This window comes from Coptis chinensis, chromosome 6 (genome assembly GCF_015680905.1).
Source record: "Coptis chinensis isolate HL-2020 chromosome 6, ASM1568090v1, whole genome shotgun sequence".
Lineage (NCBI taxonomy): Eukaryota > Viridiplantae > Streptophyta > Magnoliopsida > Ranunculales > Ranunculaceae > Coptis > Coptis chinensis.
Genome location: NC_141461.1, coordinates 68,306,345 through 68,325,834, shown reverse-complemented (window position 1 = coordinate 68,325,834; position 19,490 = coordinate 68,306,345). Strand labels below are relative to the sequence as shown.

The window sequence follows — 19,490 nt, the reverse complement described above, 5'->3', positions numbered from 1 at the left end:
CGTTCGCAAGCTCAGGCGTTACTTCGATTGTTTAATTCTAATAGGTGAAGTTGCGGGACGCCAGGTTTTGCATTCTTAAACTCCTCAAACTTTGTCGAGGAAATTATTTTGTTGATTGCTACAACCTGTTTTCACTCGCATATTTGTATGTTGGTATGAGAACTCTTTGCATGTATAGAAATTTTTCTGCGTATGTGTGGTTCGTCATTACATATTGACGTTAATACGGTTAATATGATTAGAATATATTTGGATGTCTACGTGATTTCAAACCACCTGCTTAGATTATTTTTGTATGTGTATGTTACATCCATTCATGTATGCGGAATTACTTTGCATGAGTTCGTTCTCGACGTTCCTCTAGCTCGCATCTAGTTGCACGTATCAGTAGCTATATATTATTGCATGCGTAGGACGTATTTCTATTCACGTATAAGTAATATAGAGTTGCATGTGTAAACTTCCTGTGTAAAACTAGCATGTGTTAATTGCATGTTTAGTCATCTATTTTGGCATCTCTAATATTTAATTGCATGTTTAGTCATCTATTTTGGCATCTCTAATATTTAATTGCATGTTTCGTAATCACGTTTCCATAATACATTAATTACGTAAACTAAAAAAATAAATAAAATAAAAATAATAAAAAAATAAAAATAAAAATTTCAACATAATCATAGTAATAATAATCACATAATACACCATCATAAATCATCATCCTATTCCATCAGTGTTTAGCAAACGTGAAAGATTGAGGTTACCTAATTAAGGAACGTGCTAGCACGGAAAACCTCCCTCAATTCTCTCATGTGACCTGACTGCTTGAATAATCACACGTTATCCTAGCTTACCTGCTCACATTAGCAACAACTCAGGAGGACGTGGTTCACATCTCTCTTTTCATAATTCCTAATCCTCATGTCATAATTCGTTCCTTATAAGCCTAGAATTAAATTTTTGTTTGCATGAGACTACGGTCTGGTCCTAATAAGGAATCAGAACTTACATATCATCGTCGAAAATACGATAAACAACTACATAAGTTATCCCCTAGACAGATTTCTTCCTCCGTAAATCAACCTCGTCAAGTATCTCAGTTGCCATTACCTCCCATAGTTATGGCCCAGGAAAATCCCACAGTAGAAAAGCCCCTTTCGGAATTCTATACTGCCTTACAGGAAGGACCTGCTTCTTGCATTAAACTCGATGAGATTGTAGGAGATTTTTGCATTCCGCCAAACATTTTCGGTTTGTTACCTGTTTACCATGGTCTAGACCATGAAAAACCGTATAATCACTTTCGTCGGATTCAGCAAGTGGCCACCACTTTCCACCATCCGACCGTTACCAATGAACAAGTCTTGCTTAGGTTGTTTCCCTTAGCTGATAAAGCTCAGTTTGGCTCGCGGGCGAAGCACCGCAATCCCTTGACACATGGGCCAAGCTCGTATAAGCATTCATGACAAAGTTATATACTCAGAAGAAAACTACAGAGATGCTTCAGAAGATTCAATTCTTTCGCCAGCATCCCCAGGAATCCTTTATGGAAGCATGGAGCAGATTTACTGATATGCTTCTCAAATGTCCCCATCATCAACTCGACACCGCTGTCTTAGTCTGGTCATTCTTTAATGGTCTCTTTGACCATCAAGAGGAAACATTAGATATCATGAACGACGGCTGTTTCATGGACAAAGGCGCTATTGAAGAATACACCTTTCTCGAGAAACATGCTTCACGAAACAACCATTGGGGTAACACTGATTCTTCCAAATCTTATAAAGCACTACTACCAAAGTTACATCTATGTTTGAGGTCAAACCCGATTTAGAATTAAAAACTCTAATCGAGTCCCTAACCAAAAAGGTCGATGCTCTTTCGGTTCAAGTAAATGATAAAAAACCCAACCAAGTCATGGCTGCCAACGCTTCCCCATGTCTTCTTTGCTTAAGTCCTGAACACTCTGATTCTTATTGTCCTTTGGCATACGAGTGCCCTCCCCAACCATCTGAAGAGGCTTGTGCTTTTAACATCCCTAATGCACCTTGGCGACAACATCCGAATTTGGCTTGGCGTCCCCCTGCCCAACAGCCAGCTCCTCCGGGTTTCAACAACCCTCCTATACGACCACCAATGAACTATAATTCCTACCGTCAAGGAAATCCTCCGCAATTCCTGCAAAGGCAAAGTCAGTTTTCCAACACTGCCAATATAGGGTACCAAAACAACCGTAGCCTTGTTCCCGCTAATCCAGGTTATGACTACCAAAATAAACCCATAAATAATTACCGTGAACTTGTTCCTGCTGCTCTACTGGTACAATCCACTGCCGATAAAACAACTGAAACTTTTCTGACTTACATGAATCAACAATCTCAAATCCTAGCATCTATTCAACAGTCTCTTCAGCTGTTAGTAAAGGATAAAATTCAAAAGGGCGTGTTTCCTGGCCAAGCAGTTCCAAACCCTAAGCCCACAAACACTGCCTTTGAACTCACCAATGCACCATGCTCTAGTAATCTCAGCCAGGGTGAGGTGAATGCCATCACCACTCTTCGTTCTGGCTGAACCATCAACAATCACATACGTATGCCAGACATTGAACCGACGAAAGCCGCAGCTGACGTCCTTCCAACTCCTACCTCGCAACCTATAACGGACAAAGTTGTTCCTTCCAAATTTACAACCACGAACCTGGGGAAAGACGCCTTTGATCCATATGCGCGATTCCGCCCAAAAGCTCCATTCCTACCCGTTTGGCAAAGAACAAACCTGAAGAGCATTTCGATGAGATTCGAGAAACCTTCAAAAATTTGAACATAAACCTACCTTTTCTCGATGCACTTAAGTATTTGCCCAAGCATGCCAAGTTCTTGAAGGACATGTGCACCAACAAACGACGAATGAATATTCCTCAACAAGCGTTCCTCACTGAGCAGTTTCCCTCCATTACTGCTACCAATGGTGTGGTTAAATACAAAGACCCATGTTGACCAACTGTACCATGCACGTTGGGTGACAAGTATACCGCTACCGCACTTTTAGACCTAGGCGCGAGTGTTAACCTACTTCCCTACTACTTATTTAAGCAGTTAGGTATTTATGAATTAAAACCTTCTAATATGACCTTGCAACTCGCGGATCGCTCCATCAAGTACCCAAAGGGCATAGTAAGAAAGGTCCTAGTCAAGGTCCAAGATTTTTACTACCCCATTGATTTTATCATTCTAGATACCGAAGTTGCCTGTGACTCCATTCCTATCATTTTAGGACATCCATTTCTTGCAAATGCTAATGCTCTCATCAATTGTCGGGATGGTTCAATGACAATGTCTTCCGGGAACCTTTCTGTAGAAGTCAATATATTCAACTTAATGAAACAACTTCCCAATCATGATATTGAGGGTGAGATTAGCATGGTTGATAGTCTGGCACAGGAATATTTTACAAACTCTTTTCCCCCAGACGAGGTACACCAATTTCTTTCTTTTGATAATCCTGACTTTGATGATGACTCATGTTTCAACCCCACCTACGTGGAAAATGTCCATTAGTAGGGGTCTCCATTTTTATTCATTTAATCGACAGGGCTAAAGCCCAATTTGTAATATAATGGATTGATGTACATATGTACATGCCCATTAACTCATGTGTCTAAGGCTGAACCTTAGCCACATAATTTGCCACTAACGTACATTAATTTATGTATAGATTCGTTTTTTATCAAAGAGATAATTATCAGTTGAGAGTTATATTCAATTACAATTACTTAAGCTACAAAGATACTTGAGCTATAAGGAATCTCTATTCTACACATATAAATACCAAACTATTTTTCATATAGAACTACGTTCGTGAGACTTGATCCCATTGATAATTTGGGTACGTAGGCAACCGAAAAGGTACATTCTCATTATTCTCTCGATCACCATCACTTTTCTCACTACTTTTCTACATTATTCATCTCTTTCATCACCACTTAGTATTTTGATCACATTTGGTCGAAACATAATTGGCGCCGTCTGCGGTTCTTATTCAACACCCTCGATCACGTTCTGCGAAAGTTATGATGCATACTCGAAGAGCTCAAGGTCCCGATGCAATTACTGACGATCATCACAAACATGATGGTCAAGGTCAACTTGGCGATAACAGACTAATACCTCCTAATACTGTTGTTCTACCAATGCACTAAATTATTCAGTGCGAGATTATTGGCTCTGATGATTCTCTATCATCTGATGCGGATAATGTCAGTCAACTGTCTCACGAAGCACTTCTTAAAAAGTTCAAGAATGTCCGAAAATAGAACAACTACTATAATCATTGTCTGAAACAACCCACTCCACTCGTAGATAATGTTGTATCTATCACACCACAACATAACAGACGCCAACGACATGACAGTGTGTGAGATCATTTAAGTGGTAAGGATGAGATTCACGATATTCGTAACAGCCATCAACGAGTTCCAAGTAATGGGAACAAAATTCCCTGACCTCTATTGAGACCCGATCACGTTCTCGATAGGCAAGGCAATGGTAATAACCGTCCGACTGCACCCCAAGGTCCTACGGATTATCGGCCAGTCCCAAGGAATTTGGGTGACGAACAAAATAATGGTCTGATAAGAGCCCAAAACTGTAGTTTTAACCCCTTTAACAATATCACTTTTGACCAATTATATGATTAATAAGTAAGAGTTAGTACTGTTATCGTGTACTTGTCTATTCCAGGCATTGGAGTCGAATATATGCAAAAATGCGTCCCTTTTGCGAGATAAAGAAGCAAAGGTTGGTTGTTAAGAAGTTCTATGATAAAAGGCCAAGATTCAAGAAGAAAAAGTTTTTTTAAAGCCCGGTCAAAGCTGAAAAGTCAAAGTCAACGCGGGTAGAAATAGCAAACAAAAGTCAGCAGAACTTCCGAAAGTCGTATCTTTGGACTAAGACCTCGGAATTGGGCCTATCTTATGTCAAAACGACCGGTTCGGAATGAGCTTTCTAATGGTCCAAGCCTTGACCCAATTAGACGAGTATAAGTGGACAAAAAGGCTATTGAAGTTATTTCCAGCTGAAAACCCCTTTGTGAACTGAAGTAATAATGTTTTGGGCTCGATTTTCTGGCCCAAAACATGGGTCCTCAGCCCATGCATGAATTTGTGGATCTAGGCTCCTCCATATTGGAGACAAAACTTAGCTCTTAAGCATCTAGTTTTTTTTTACTTAGCAATTATCCAAAAACTTAGTTTAGATATATTATTTTTTTTCATAGAATTAGTTTTCATTCCAATAGATTAGTTTTAGAACAAAGAATGAGTATTATTTAGAATCAGATTTAGTTTTATAATAAAGAATTAGTTTTTCCTTTCAATTTAGTTTATAATTCAATTCTTATTTAGCTTTAGTTGTCTTAAATTTATAATTAGTTTGTCTTAATTTGATAATTAGTTAATCATAATCGTAGTTCTAAATTAGTTTTAAATCCAATTTTAATTCATTTTGAATCTTAGCCTATTGTTCAATTAGATTTATAAGTTTAATCATTTATTTAATAATGAGTTGTTCTATTTATTCTTGTTTTAGAAATGATAGTATAATGATTCAAGGCTAAAACCTTCATTAGAGGGGTTTGAAGAAGCCTTGATGAAACTTGATTGTTGTTAGCGTAAAATAGTTTGTAATATTCTATTCCATTCAAGAAAGTAATTAGTTCACCATGAGAATGGGTTTGATTGCTTCACATGCTAGTTGTTAGTTGGTAGAGATTACTATGAACAATTAGGGATTAGAAACACCCAATTGTTTTGCGAAAGCATTGCGATTCGGATTACGACATTTCTTCGTTAGTTGATTAAGTCGAATTAAGGTGGAATCAAATTCCCCTAATTTATTATCTTATTGTCAATTTAGTATTTTCGTAGTTGAATTATCGTATCTTGATTAGTTGAATTACCATCGTAGTATAATTTCCATTATTACTCTCATTGGCTTTGATAGACTGATTATCGTAGTTAACATTGAATTCTAAAGAACTAGGAGTGGAACGAATTCTCTACTCCAAATATTTCATTGATAACGAGAGTAGAAAACTTTGATAATAATTAAGCAAGAAATAGGCGTTTTATCGCTTATTCGTAGGTAAAACTATCATTTTACCTTTTATCATGGTCGCACTCATGATTGAAACAATCAATTTCGAGAAATACCTCAGTGACATGATTCTTATTATTTCGAAGGATATCGTATTGTATTCACACCATACCATCCACAATCATCTCGACACAGTCACGATGAATCTTTGTCGTTTTCTTCTCGTTCCGTTCATTCCCATAGGCGTCATCATGACTATGATTACGAGCCAGTGTATATAGATCTGATGACTCCTCAACGTGTTAAAGAAATGATTAAAAAAGCTTTTCTGGACAGCGATCCTTTTGAATTGACACTAGAGAATCTGGCAGTTGAAGATAGTATTTTGGACAAATTTTCTCTCGCCGTCCAACGAGCTACTCATAACAAAGACTTCAAACAACCAGAGTTTGATCAATATGATGATGTTGAGGGCAGCCCTATACTTCATGTGATTAATTTAACGAACAAACTGGTTTTATCGAGAGGTGATGATGCTTTAAAATGCAAACTTTTCCCTTCTACATTAAAAGGGGAAGCGTTGGTATAGTTTAGCGAATTACCCCTGCAATCTATTCGTCGGTTCAAGGACTTAACCGAAAAAGTTTTCGAAACATTTTCATCATAATCTAAAACATCCAAATGGTGTCCGAGTTCTTTTCAACATCAAGCAACAACGTGATGAAACTCTCTGTAGTTTTGTCACTCGTTTCCGCCAAGCTGCAGCTGAGATTTCCGAGCAGTCCGATCTAATAGTGGTCTACGCTTTTAAAGAAGCTATCTTATTTGATAAAGATGGGTTGTACAACTCTTTTGTCCGGGACATTCCATCTTGCCGACGTGCATTATACCTGCGAGTTCAACAATTTATCAATGTTGAGGACGACATGGCTGCTCGAACTTCTCGTGATAACGATAAGAAAGGAAGGGATTTCAACGATCATCGAAACAAACAGAAGAATCCGACTTTTGATCAACATCAACCCAGTCAGAAGCCTCCGTATAAGAAAGAAGACTCCACGAGTAGGACCGGAAAGCCTTTTACTAATTTTGAATTAACTCTGCTTAATACTAAATATGCGGTAGTTTATGACAAAATCAAGGATAAAAGTTTGCTCACTCCGCTGTTTTTCCTACGCGATGACACTAAAACAACTCGCGATAAATCGTTATGGTGCAAATTTCATAATGATTATGGTTATGAGACTTAGAATTGTCGGTATTTGCGGAGAAGAATTGAAAAGCTTGTGCAGAATGTGAAACTTGATCAATATGTGTAGAAAAAAGTGACAACTCAAGCTTTAACTGTAACCGATCACAATGTCATTAAGGTTGGACATGCCATCATTGATTCATTGTCCAATACTCAGCGAAAAATGCTCGTCATTCTAAAGTCAAATATCTTTCTAATTTTTATGAAGTTAACAGGATCAATTTCGTGGAAGGTTTTCGCACAGAGACTATTGAAGACGAACCATTGTGTTTCACTGACCAAGATCTAATGGGAGTGCATGTTTCTCATTATGATGTTGTCATGATAACTGCGTATATCAGCTGTATGCGCGTACAACGTATAATGATTGACACTGGTAGTTCAGCTAGCGTCATGTTTTCTGGGTGTTATCGCAGTATTCTTTTTATTGATAACTTGGTTACTCCTAAAAATGCGCCTATCGTTAGTTTTGATGGTACCGCTACTCATTACGTTGGAAAGGTTTCTCTCCCGGTCACTCTTATGCAGAAGGAAGTCAATATTGATTTCCTATTGATGTATTGTAAATCCCCTTACAATGTTATCCTTGGTCGCGATTGGATTCATTATATGGAAGCTATCATCTCAACATATCATCAAGCCATCAAGTTCCCATTCAATAGTAAAGTCTGTAAAGTGTGCAGCGATCAATTTGCATCTCTAATTTGCTACGACAATGTTCTCGATGATTATAAGAAGTCTGAAGTTGTTAGACGAACTATTCTGAGTTCCAACACCGTTAAATAGTAATTATAGCATCTGGGACCTTCAGTTTACTCTGCCAATAGAAATATTGAAGGACCCCCAACCGTCGATCCACTTTTAGAAGTTCAAATTGGCCAACTCCCTGAATAGACAACTTTTATTTCAGCCGAACTTCTAGAAGCGGAGAGACAAGAGCTTATTTTGTTATTGAGGAAGAATAGTCATGTTTTTGCTTGGCGAATAGAGCAAATGCCTGGTATAGATCCTTTTGTGGCTTGTCATAAACTCGACATTAATCCCAATGCAAAACCGATTCGACAAAAGTCCCGAAGGATGGCCCTCGATAGAAAGATGAAGGTGAAAAAAGAAATCAACCATCTCTTGTCTGTTAATTTTATAAGGCCTGTGACTTATCCAACATGGTTGTCGAATGTAGTCGCAGTGCCTAAAAAGAATGGTAAATTATATGTTTGTATCTATTTCACAAATCTCAATAAAGCATGTCCGATTCATCCGTATCTGTTGCCTTGTATATCTGAAATGGTCGATGCAACATCTGGTTTTCAGCATTTGTCTTTTTTGAATGCTTATTCTGGTTATCATCAGCTTCCGTTATTCATTGAGGACCAAGAGTTCACTGCATTCACTACAGACCAAGGAATTTACTGTTATCAGGTAATGCCTTTCGGTCTGAAAAACGCTAGAGCCACATATCAATTGTTAGTCAACACCATTTTTTCTGATCTATTTGGAAAGACAGTCGAAGCATACATCGATGACATGGTTGTCAAATCTACAGAAGCACCTGATCATCTTACTGATTTGCAAGCTATTTTCGACAGACTCTCCAATGTCAACATGCGTTTGAATCCGACTAAGTGTTCTTTCGGTTTATTATCTGGTAAATTCTTAGGATACATGATGACTAGACGTGGAATTAAAGCAAATTCGGATCAGATTCGGGCTATCTTTGAAATGCCTTCTCCGACGTCAAAGAAAGAGATTCAATGACTTACAGGATGCTTAGCTACCCTAAATCGCTTTATCTCTCGGTATTCTAATCGATGCCATCCTTTTTTCCAAACATTAAAAACACATCAATTTGGACCGAGGATTGTGAACTTGCATTTCATCACTTGAAAACATACTTAGTCCAACCTCCAGTTCTCGCCAGTCTAGCAACAGGGCAGCCTATAAGTCTGTATTTAGCCGCTACTGATCATGTCGTAAGCACCGTCTTATTTGTCGATGGTGACGATGGTCGTCCTATATTCTTTGTTATCAAGACTCTTACAACGGCTGAAACAAGGTATTCTCGAGTGGAAAAAATTGCATTGGCCTTGGTTCATATTGCCCGACGTCTTAAGCCTTATTTCCAGGGTCGAGTTGTCAAAGTTTATACCGAATATCCATTGCAAAAGCTTTTTTGCAATACCCAAGAATCAAGTCACCTCGTAGAATGGGAAAGTTACCTTAGCGCTTATAACATTATTTTTGAAACTTGCTCAGCTGAGAAAGGACAAGCTTTGGCTTCGCTAATAGCTGATTTTCCTATTGATAATATTCCTATGTCTGACGCATTACTGGACGAAGAAAATGTCATCGACAACACGCCATTACCTCTTGGGGGCGATGACTTGCCACACTTATCAGATGTATCTGCCGATTGTTAGATTGTTTACACTGATGGTTCTCATAATAAGTCTGGCTCCGGTATTGGGTGTGTAATCTTGCAGCTGAATGGCGAAAAAATTGAAAAGTCAGTGCGTTTAGGTTTTGACACTTCAAATAATGGGGCCGAGTACGAAGCTGTCATTTGCAGCTTACGCAATGCTCTTCACCTGGGAGCGACTAAGTTATGATTATTCATAGATTCTAAGTTAGTTGCTAGCCAGTTTAGAGGATCGTATGCGGCTCGTGACGAGAGAATGACAGCTTATTTGGACTTAATTAATCGGATTGCTCAAAATTTTGAATCTATCAATATTATGCAGCGTCCGCTTCATGATGTGTGACACGCTGATTCTCTCGCATATTTATCCACGGTAGTTAAGTCAGATGAGCCTCGCCATATTATCATTGAATTTCAAAAGGAGCCGAGTAACGATCTGTCCATCGAGGACTTGCGAGATACGTACATCACTTAGAGTTGTTTTTTTGTCCAGACATTTTCTGACGCATCACGCCATGCCAATTTGATATCTCCTATGCTGACTCGGAAGTGCAAGTGTGATCTTAATAATCAAGCTATCGTTGTAGAGAAAACATTTGATCCATAACTTATGTTATCAGATGACCCCAATGATCCTGTCAATGATATTGTCTTAATCCATACCAACGATGATCATGAAGCTGACAATGCTCTAGAAGTTCCTGATGTAGAGCTCAGTTTTTCGCTTACGCCTTGTGACGAGGATGATTGGCATCTTTCTTATACCACATTTACATGATCACATCTTGCCTCCCGATCATAAAGTGGGTGATCGTGTCAAACACGATACTAGGAAATATTGTCTCATCTCGACTTCGGACGGTCTTTTATAACTTTATCGCAAAGGCACAAGTCTTAACCCTATGCTTCGTTGTCTCAGCAGAGCTGAAGGTTTACTCGTCCTCGTGGAAATTCATTCAGGCTTATGTGGGAACTACTCCCGAAGGCGAAGTCTCGCTCATAGAGCAATGACACAAGGGTATTGGTGGCCATATATGCAAAAGGATGCTAAGCATTTGTCTGAGAAGTGTGTTCCTTGTCAGAAATATGCTTATATGGGAACACTTCCAGCTGACAGAACTTCATCCAATCTTGAGCCCTTAGTCGTTTGAGAAGTGGGGTCTTGACATTGTCGGTCCTTTTCCGAAAGCTCCTGGCAGTGTTCGTTTCATACTCGTCGCAACTGATTATTTTACCAAGTGGACTGAAGCAGTGCCCTTAGCCCAGATCCATACTTCAGATGTTAAAAAGTTCTTATGGCGTGACATTGTTTATCATTTCGGTATTCTAACATCATTGACTTCCGACAATGGCAAATGATTTGATGTTGAAGAAATTCAACAATTTTGTTCTGACTTGAAGATTAGTCACAATTTCTTGGCACCGTACCATCCGTAAGCTAATGGACAAGCTGAAGGTACTAACAAACCCATTCTTGCAATGCTCAAGCGGCGACTTCAACAGGCCAAAGGAAATTGGGTTAAGGAACTTCCTGCGATTATGTGGGCTTATCGAACCACACCTAAGCATTCAACGGGATTTTCTTCGTTTAATCTTGCTTACGGTATGGAAGCGGTCTTGCCTACAGAGTTGATGACTCCAACCACACGGGCTTCTACCATGGAATTGGAGTCGAATGATCAAGCACTTGCTCACGTCAAAGCCTTGATAGATGAGATGAGAGATGTTGGCCTTCAACAATTAATTCATTATCAGGTTGATATGAAACGAAAATATGATATGAAAGTTCGACTTAAAGTGTTTGAAAAAGATGATTGGGTACTCTATCAAAAGACGAGGTTGATAGATTCCGGTAAATTTGGAGAAAAGTGGACAGGTCCATACATCTTTGTTCACCCCGCCACCAAAGGATCTTATTTTCTCCGAGATTTAGATGGGGTTGTTCTCGATAAGCCATGGAATGCGTTTCATCTACGCAACTTCTATAAGCAGATTTTAGTTGTTGTTTTTCTGTTCTCCTAAAAAAAAAAGTCTTTAGTTTGTTTCTAGTTTAGTCGTTTATTTTCCGTTATTATCATTGCACTTTTCAAGACTCGGTAATCAATAAAGATGTAGTTATTTCACTTTAGTTCCAATGGTATTATTTTGGTTCTAGCGAACCTTATTATCGCTACGACAAAATCTGATGAAGTTACCACGTTTAGCTTTGTCAGTCTAAGTTTGAACGCTTTTACGCTCACTTAGTTCATTACTATCGCTACGACAAAATCTGACATAGTTACCATGTTTAGCTTCATCAGTCTAAGTTTGAACGCTTTTATACTCGCTTAATTCGTTACTATCGCTACGATAAAATCTGACGAAGTTACTACGTTTAGCTTTGTCAATCTAAGTTTGAACGCTTTTACGCTCGCTTAGTTTGTTACTATCGTTACGATAAAATCTGACGAAGTTACCACGTTTAGTTTCATCAGTTTAAGTTTGAACGCTTTTATGCTCGCTTAGTTCGTTATTATCGCTACAACAAAATCTGACGAAGTTACCACGTTTAGCTTCGTCAGTCTAAGTTTGAACGCTTTTGCGCTCGCTTAGTACGTTACTATCGCTACGACAAAATTTGACGAAGTTACTACGTTTAGCTTCGTCAGTCTAAGTTTGAACATTTTTATGCTGCGCTTAGTCTAATTTTGCCAAGTTAAGTTAGCATTGGGGGCGTTTCATTCTATTTCGTTATATCTACCTAACTCAACAACATTGTCAGTTTTCCACAGGTATGTTATCTAACATTACAACGATATTCAATTGCCAACACATACTTTATTTTTATTTTCATCACAAGAATTTTTAGCTCTATGATATTACATTCACACAATCACATAATTATTGGTTTGGGAAAATCCAATGGTTCCTTATCAATTTTTTTCTTATACAACTCGTACAACTCTTTCTGTTTCAAGCGAAACTATCTATCAGCTTAATTATTTTTTCTAAGGCATTATACCGATCTTTCTACGAGAAATTTTCAGAGCGAAAATTTTCGTTAGCTTTATTATTTTTTCTAAGGCATTGTGCCAATCTTTCTACGAGAAATTTTCCAAGAGAAAATTTTCGTCAGCTTCATTAGTTTTTCTAAGGCATTGTGTCGATGTTTCTATGAGAAATTTTCCGAGGGAAAATTTTTGTCAACTTCATTATTTTTTCTAAGGGATTGTGCGGATTTTTCTACGAGAAATTTTCCGAGCGAAAATTTTAGTCAGCTTTATTATTTTTTCTAAGACATTGTGCCGATCTTTCTATGAGAAATTTTCTGAGCAAAAATTTTCGTTAGCTTCATTATTTTTTCTAAGACATTGTGCCGATCTTTCTACGAGAAATTTTCAGAGCAAACAATTTCAACAGCTTCATGTCGGCCTTTCTGAGGGAAACTTTTCGACAGTTTCATTATTTTTTCTAAGGCATTGAGCCGATTTTTCTGAGCGAATCTTTCCGAGCGAATTGAACATTTCCAACAGTTTCATTATTTTTTTTAAGGAATTGTGCCAATTTTTCCGAGTGAATTGAAACTTTTCGACAACTTCATTATTTTTTCTAAGACATTGAGCCGATCTTTCTCAACGAAACTTCTGTCAGCTTCTTTAATTCTTCTACGACATTAATTGACACCTTTTTGTACAAAACTTTTCTCCATCAGCTCTTTATGAATATATTTCGCTCGTCATACTGTGGTTTCTCCGTGCGTCAAAAATTCCCATTACGTCAAGTTTCTGAGCGAAAATTTTCTCCAGCTTATTTATTTTTTTATAAGGCATTGAGATCTTTTTGTTTGAAACTTTTTTCGCAAACTTTTCGTAAATATCTTTTGCTCATCATACCTCCGTTTCAACCTGCGACAAAAAGAAAGAAAAAAATTCGTCAGTCTTTCTGACTTAACCAAAATTTTAAGATAACTAATAAAACATATTGACATACTCGTTATATGCTATCAACGCGAATAATTCTTGAAGCCCCGAACTTCTATTAAATTTATCTCTATTTGCATTTCGATTCTTTTGTGCTTTATTCTGCATCTCATGTATAAACTCTAGTGCTACCCTTGAAGAAAATTTCGCGTTCATCCATGGTGTACGACACACGTTCGGTGTTGTTTGTCTTTGCAAGCAGCCAAACAGTGCAACCTACTTTTGGGTTGCCTTGCAGTTTCGCTTCGAAACTTCTTCGTTTTCTTGATCTGTACTTAGTTGTTTCTATCTTTGCATGTTTCGACCTGGTTTCTTGATTTGTGTGCTATCTTGCGGCACTTCCACGCTTTGTTTCAGTCTATTGTTCATTCTTTGCGGCTTTGAGGAGTATTGCATCTCGATATCTGGTAAGAGCTTTGGTTCCTCCAACCTTACATTCCCATTCATCATCTATTTTTTCTACCAAGTCAACATTCAGATTCAATATCAATAAAGAAAAAAACAACAAAAAAAACAACCACACAAGATCGAATATATATACCCTTCTATCTACACCTTTCTTCAATTAATTACCAATAACATCTACACCTTTCTTACTCTTAGCACGTAGTCAACCTTTTGACTTGGAGTTTTTGCATCCGTACAACACATTGTTTTTTCACTTAAGGTGTGTTTGTTTAGTGGCAAATGGGGGTGGCAAATAAAATTTTCCCACTAGATGCACCATTTGCCAGTGTTTGGCTGCATTTAAGGGTAGTGGCAAATACTATTTGCTATTTGCCGGCAAATGAAATTTTCCCACTAGAAGTGGGAAAATAGAATCTAGCTCCCCCCCTAAACTCTTTTGCCACCCCTTATTTTCCAACTAGGGCAATAATAATTTGCCACCATCTCTTCTCTCTCTCTTTCACAGCCGCAACACTTCTATCTGCTCTCCATCTCTCAAGCCCTATCTCGATCTCAAAAGGTAATCTCTCTCTCTCCTCTTATCTCTCTCTTTTCATCTGCTCTCCTCTCTCACTTCTCTCTTCATCTCTCTATCTCTCCTTCATTAATTTTCTGTCATCTCTCTCTCTCACGTTTTTTTTTTGTTTGTTGGTAACTTTCAGAAACTGAAGAAGGTTGAAGAAATTGAGTCAGGTACAAATTTGGTTGCTTTAGATATGTTGGTTTTTTTAGAACTATGTTTAAAAATCTTGCAATTAATTATGTTGCTTTAGATATGTTGGTTTTTATTCGATTTTAAGGCTCGATAGTTGAAATTATGAACTTGGGTATTTGTATTTACATCTGTTTTGGTAACTGTTATGAACTGTTTTGGGTATTTGTATTTGTATTCGATTTTATTCCACAATACATCTCCCATTGATGGCCTATCAACACCATAATCCGCCAAACATTTTTCAGCCACTTCAACAAACTTCTTTAGCGACCCCGAGTTTATATTTCCAGCAAGATGAGGGTCCATTACCTTTTCAAGCATGCCTTTCCTATGCCACTGTAATGCCCATTCAGCCAAGTTAACTTGATCCCTTGGCAATGCCGGGTTGATGGCGGGCCTTTCACATATCACCTCAAACAGGACTACCCCAAATGAGTATACATCGGAGTTTTCTGTTAACTGTTGCCTTCTAAAGTACTCTGGGTCAAGGTACCCAAAGCTACCCTTCACGGCGGTGCTTACATGGGTCTGTTCCAATGAGGGTGCAGCTTTAGAAAGCCCAAAATCTGCAACCTTAGCAACAAAGTTCTCGTCAAGGAGGATATTCCATTTTATGAACTGTTTTGGTAAATTATGAACTTGGGTATTTGTATTCGATTTTATTCGTTTTTTCTATTTACATCTGTTTTGGGTATTTGTATTTACATCTGTTATGAACTTGGTTGTGTCTCTCGTGACATTATGTATGATACCAATAGTTAACCACCATAAAGGCTTATGTTTGTTAAGTCTCTATATCTTTGTTTTAATATAAAAATTAGATTTTTAGTTCAATTATGCATGAAAATTACCAGATATTAAGAGCACAAATGCCTCGAATACTAGATTTGTTTTAGAGGGTTTTATGTGTCATTCACCACATAAATGCCTCGAATATTATTTGTTTCAAACTAGGTATGGCAAGTGGTGGTGTTAATCCAATGCGTGGTAATTCCGGAGTTACATGGAATGCCAATATGGAAGCGATCTTGATTGAGGTGTTGTTGGAGGAGGCTTCTAGTGGGAGAAGGAACAATTATATTGCCATTAATGGGTGGACGACAGTGAGCTTGAATCGAATAGCTAATGAAATAAATCGACGACTAAATATGACTCTTGTATCTGACAATGTCCGATCAAAGTTAAAAATAATGAAGAAAGATGGGACACTTGACCAAGCAGGGTTGTGAGGCTTTGGTCTATCTTGGGGTGGTAATGTTTTGAAAATAAAACTTGTTTGTATTTGGGAGTGCTAATTTATTTTAGATATTACTATCTTGGGTGCAGTTGATGGTACTGTGTTATGAACTTATGAACTTGTTATGAACTTATGAACTTATGAACTTATGAACTTATGAACTTATGAACTCTGTCTCTTGTGTTTTGGGACTGTGTTCGTTATGAACTCGTTACTTCTGTCTCTTTTGAAATTATTTTGAATTTGTTTGTGTGTGCTAGTGGAGGTGCTGAGTGTGCTGAAATTAATATGTCTTTAATTGTTAATAATCAAGCCAAATATTTTCATAGATCATATTGTGAAATCTATATAACTTTAAGAATGTTGATATATAATTTTGTATATGTGGATATTGGACACACAATTAATAATTTGTATACCTTATTACTTTTTTTTTTTTTTTTGAGGTATTGTAGAATGATGACTGAACGTGAGTGTAGGTTAGTGGCATTTCTAATTATAATTATGGGTGCCCATATGATGATGACACGGTGGTATAGGAGAAGGTATATGGGGAGGTATAGGCCTAGGCGTAGGGTTCCACCAACTCTTACTAGAGCTCTTCGTATGAATTATGATCAAGTGCGGAGAATTGTTTTGCGTAGGATGTATACAACCACTGACCGATTCTGCCATGAGCAGTTGAGGATGAGACAGTCAGTGTTTTGTCGATTGTGCAATCGTTTGCGTGGTCATGGCCTAGTCGATAGCAGACATGTTACGGTGGAAGAGCAAGTGGCCCTATTTCTCAACACAGTTGGGCATGATATGCGCAATCGGAATGAAACATTTCAATTCTTCCGTTCGGGAGAAACAATACACTGCTATTTCCATGTTGTGTTGGCTGCAATCCTTCGTCTATTCAGAGAGTTAGTAAGAAATGCTACCGCTGAGAACTCTCCTCGCGAGTGTTCCAACACACATCATTGACATTGCTATTTTAAGGTGAGTCAACTTTTGGAAAAAAATTTAGGATCATTTTGATTACAAGGTTTGATAGTTTAGTCAATCTTAATCAAGTTTTTTTTTTTATGTTAGGATGCAGTGGGTGCGGTTGATGGTACACACTTTCAAATTAATTTACCATTGGCGCAACAGGCTAGGTATCATAATAGGAAAGGTCAAGTCACCCAAAATGTGTTGGAAGCTTGCACATTTGACATGAGATTCACATACGTGCTTGCAGGGTGGGAGGGATCCTGCCACGATGGAAGGTTATTAAGGAGTGCAGTGTCTCGTGCAGGGCATAAACTTACTATTCCAAATGGTAAGTACTATCTTGCGGATGCTGGGTTCGCTTTAGTGCCAGGGTTTCTCACGCCTTACCGTGGTGTGCGGTATCATCTTAGAGAGATAGGTGAAGTTCAACCTGAAAATCATAAAGAACAATATAACTTTTGCCATTCATCCTTACAAACTATTGTTGAAAGGACAATCGGTATCTTGAAGAAGCGATTTGCTTATCTAAGGCATCCAACTTTCCACGACCCCACGACACACACAAAGGTAATCCTTGCATGTTGTGCATTGCACAATTTTTTGCGAGAAGAAGATCCTAGCAGTACTTTGAGTGATGAGGAGCTCAGTGATGAGGAGGAAGAGGATGACAACACTCTTAATGATCCAAATATGAATATTGATATGCAACCAGGCACTGGGTGGACTAATTTTAGGGATGAGTTGTCAATTGCAATGTGGGAAGATAACGATGTGGAGTAATCGTTGTTAAGATTGTGTAATAAATATTATGATTTTAGTAGGGTGTTTTTGTAATAGACATTATGACTTTATTATGGTGTTCTTGTTTTGTTGGATAATGGTTTAACTACTTATAATATTTTATTGTCTCGGCCTTCTTCTACGGCTTTGTACTTTTATTGATATGTAATATTGTTTATTGGTTATGTTTGTTTGCTATGTTTATCGTTGGTTCATTGCTTCAAACTAGGTATGGTAGGTGGTGTGAGTACTCCTTTGAATGGTGTTGACAATAGAAAACGGAAGAGATCAGCCCAAATTAGATGGTTTCCCAACATGGAAACCATTTTGGTAGAGGTATTGTTAGAGGAGTTAGCTAATGGGGGCAGGAGGGCTGATAATGGGTGGAGGAAAGAAAGCTTGAAGCATATTGCTGATGAAATCAATTCACGACTTGGCATGAATCTTGTATCTGACAATGTAAGATCAAGGTTGAAAACAATGAAGGTTGGTTGGTTAGCCAAACATGCGAATGATGCTAGTGGGTTTGGTTTAGCTTTCAACAAAGAGACCAAGAGAATTGATCACGGATGATAATGCATGGGAGAGTTACATAAAGGTAATAAAATATTCTATATATATTTTCTTTGTAAATTTTTGGGTGTCATATTGATTGATATATTGTGGGATATAGGCTCATCCCCAGGGCAAGTAGTCTTAAGCGAAGATGTTTCCCTTTTATGATGAATGTTGTATTCTTTTTGGGAATGACCATGCAACTAGAGAAGGGGGTAATACTGGGTACGATGATATGGAAACAGATTCGGGAGGTTAGCTTATTTTGAAGTAAATAGAGTTGATTTTTGTGCATCTAACTTGTTATGAAATTAAATTTTTGTTTCTATAACTTGTTTAGATAATATTGAGGAAACCCAAGGAGGTGGGGGTGATGCACCCGAAGTTGCTGAGAGCGAAGTTGATGGTGCTGCTACTTCTCAAACTGAGAGTGTTCAGAATACCACTACACCTACTGCCAAGAAATCTAGGAAGTCTCGGTTCTTTGAGGATATACCCGAACCCCCTTCGTTTAAGGTGTTCACTGATGCGGTAGTTGAATTAGCCAAGGCCTTGAAACCACCAGAACCTGTACCAATAGTAGTTTCCCCAAAGCCAATAGAATTGATGAAGGATGCTTTGCATTCTCTTCCGGATATGAATCCGAAACTTTACCTAAGGTCACTTGACTTGATGGTAGTTGATTTGCCACTAATGGAGGTCTTCTTAGGCCTTGAAGAAGATATCAAGGCTGCTTGGTTGTTTAGGAAGCTACACCAAGTAGGTCTTTGAGCAAAAGATGTTTCTAAGGTTTTATGTTGGCAAGTTGCAACTTTAATAAGTTTTTATTTATGTCCTACATGCATCTATTTGATTTGTAAGGCCAAGTGTGAGTTTAGCTGGATATTTTGTATTGAGGTACAAGTGTTGGATTATTGGATTTAATTCTCCTTACTGTTAGTGGTATGATTATATATGACATCTGTTTTGGCACTTTCTCTTATTTTGCGGCTTTACATTTATGGACTTTGTTTCTAGTTCTTGTTTTTGACAACTACTTTATTTCATGTGTTAGTTTAGTAG

The 19,490-nt window shown here is 37.9% G+C and overlaps 2 protein-coding genes across 2 annotated transcripts; both read left to right on the top strand.

Moving 5' to 3' along the window:
• The first annotated feature begins 11,296 nt into the window (after nt 1-11,296).
• On the top strand, nt 11,297-11,779 carry LOC147494108 (uncharacterized). Its single transcript, XM_086568037.1, has one exon. The coding sequence runs from the start codon at nt 11,297-11,299 to the stop codon at nt 11,777-11,779; it is 483 nt and encodes a 160-aa protein (XP_086424163.1).
• Nucleotides 11,780-16,619: 4,840 nt separating this feature from the next.
• LOC147494107 (uncharacterized) lies at nt 16,620-17,873 on the top strand. Its single transcript, XM_086568036.1, has 2 exons — nt 16,620-17,027; nt 17,193-17,873. The coding sequence occupies exons 1-2, from the start codon at nt 16,620-16,622 to the stop codon at nt 17,871-17,873; spliced, it is 1,089 nt and encodes a 362-aa protein (XP_086424162.1).
• The last annotated feature ends 1,617 nt before the right edge of the window (nt 17,874-19,490 follow it).

Excerpts from the sequence above, each read along its gene's own strand:
- LOC147494108 (XM_086568037.1), top strand. The coding sequence starts at position 11,297 with ATGTGGGCTTATCGAACCACACCTAAGCATTCAACGGGATTTTCTTCG.
- LOC147494107 (XM_086568036.1), top strand. The coding sequence starts at position 16,620 with ATGGGTGCCCATATGATGATGACACGGTGGTATAGGAGAAGGTATATG. Across the intron at positions 17,028-17,192 it reads TTCGTCTATTCAGAGAGTTA|GATGCAGTGGGTGCGGTTGA; the intron begins GTAAGAAATGCT and ends TTTTTATGTTAG.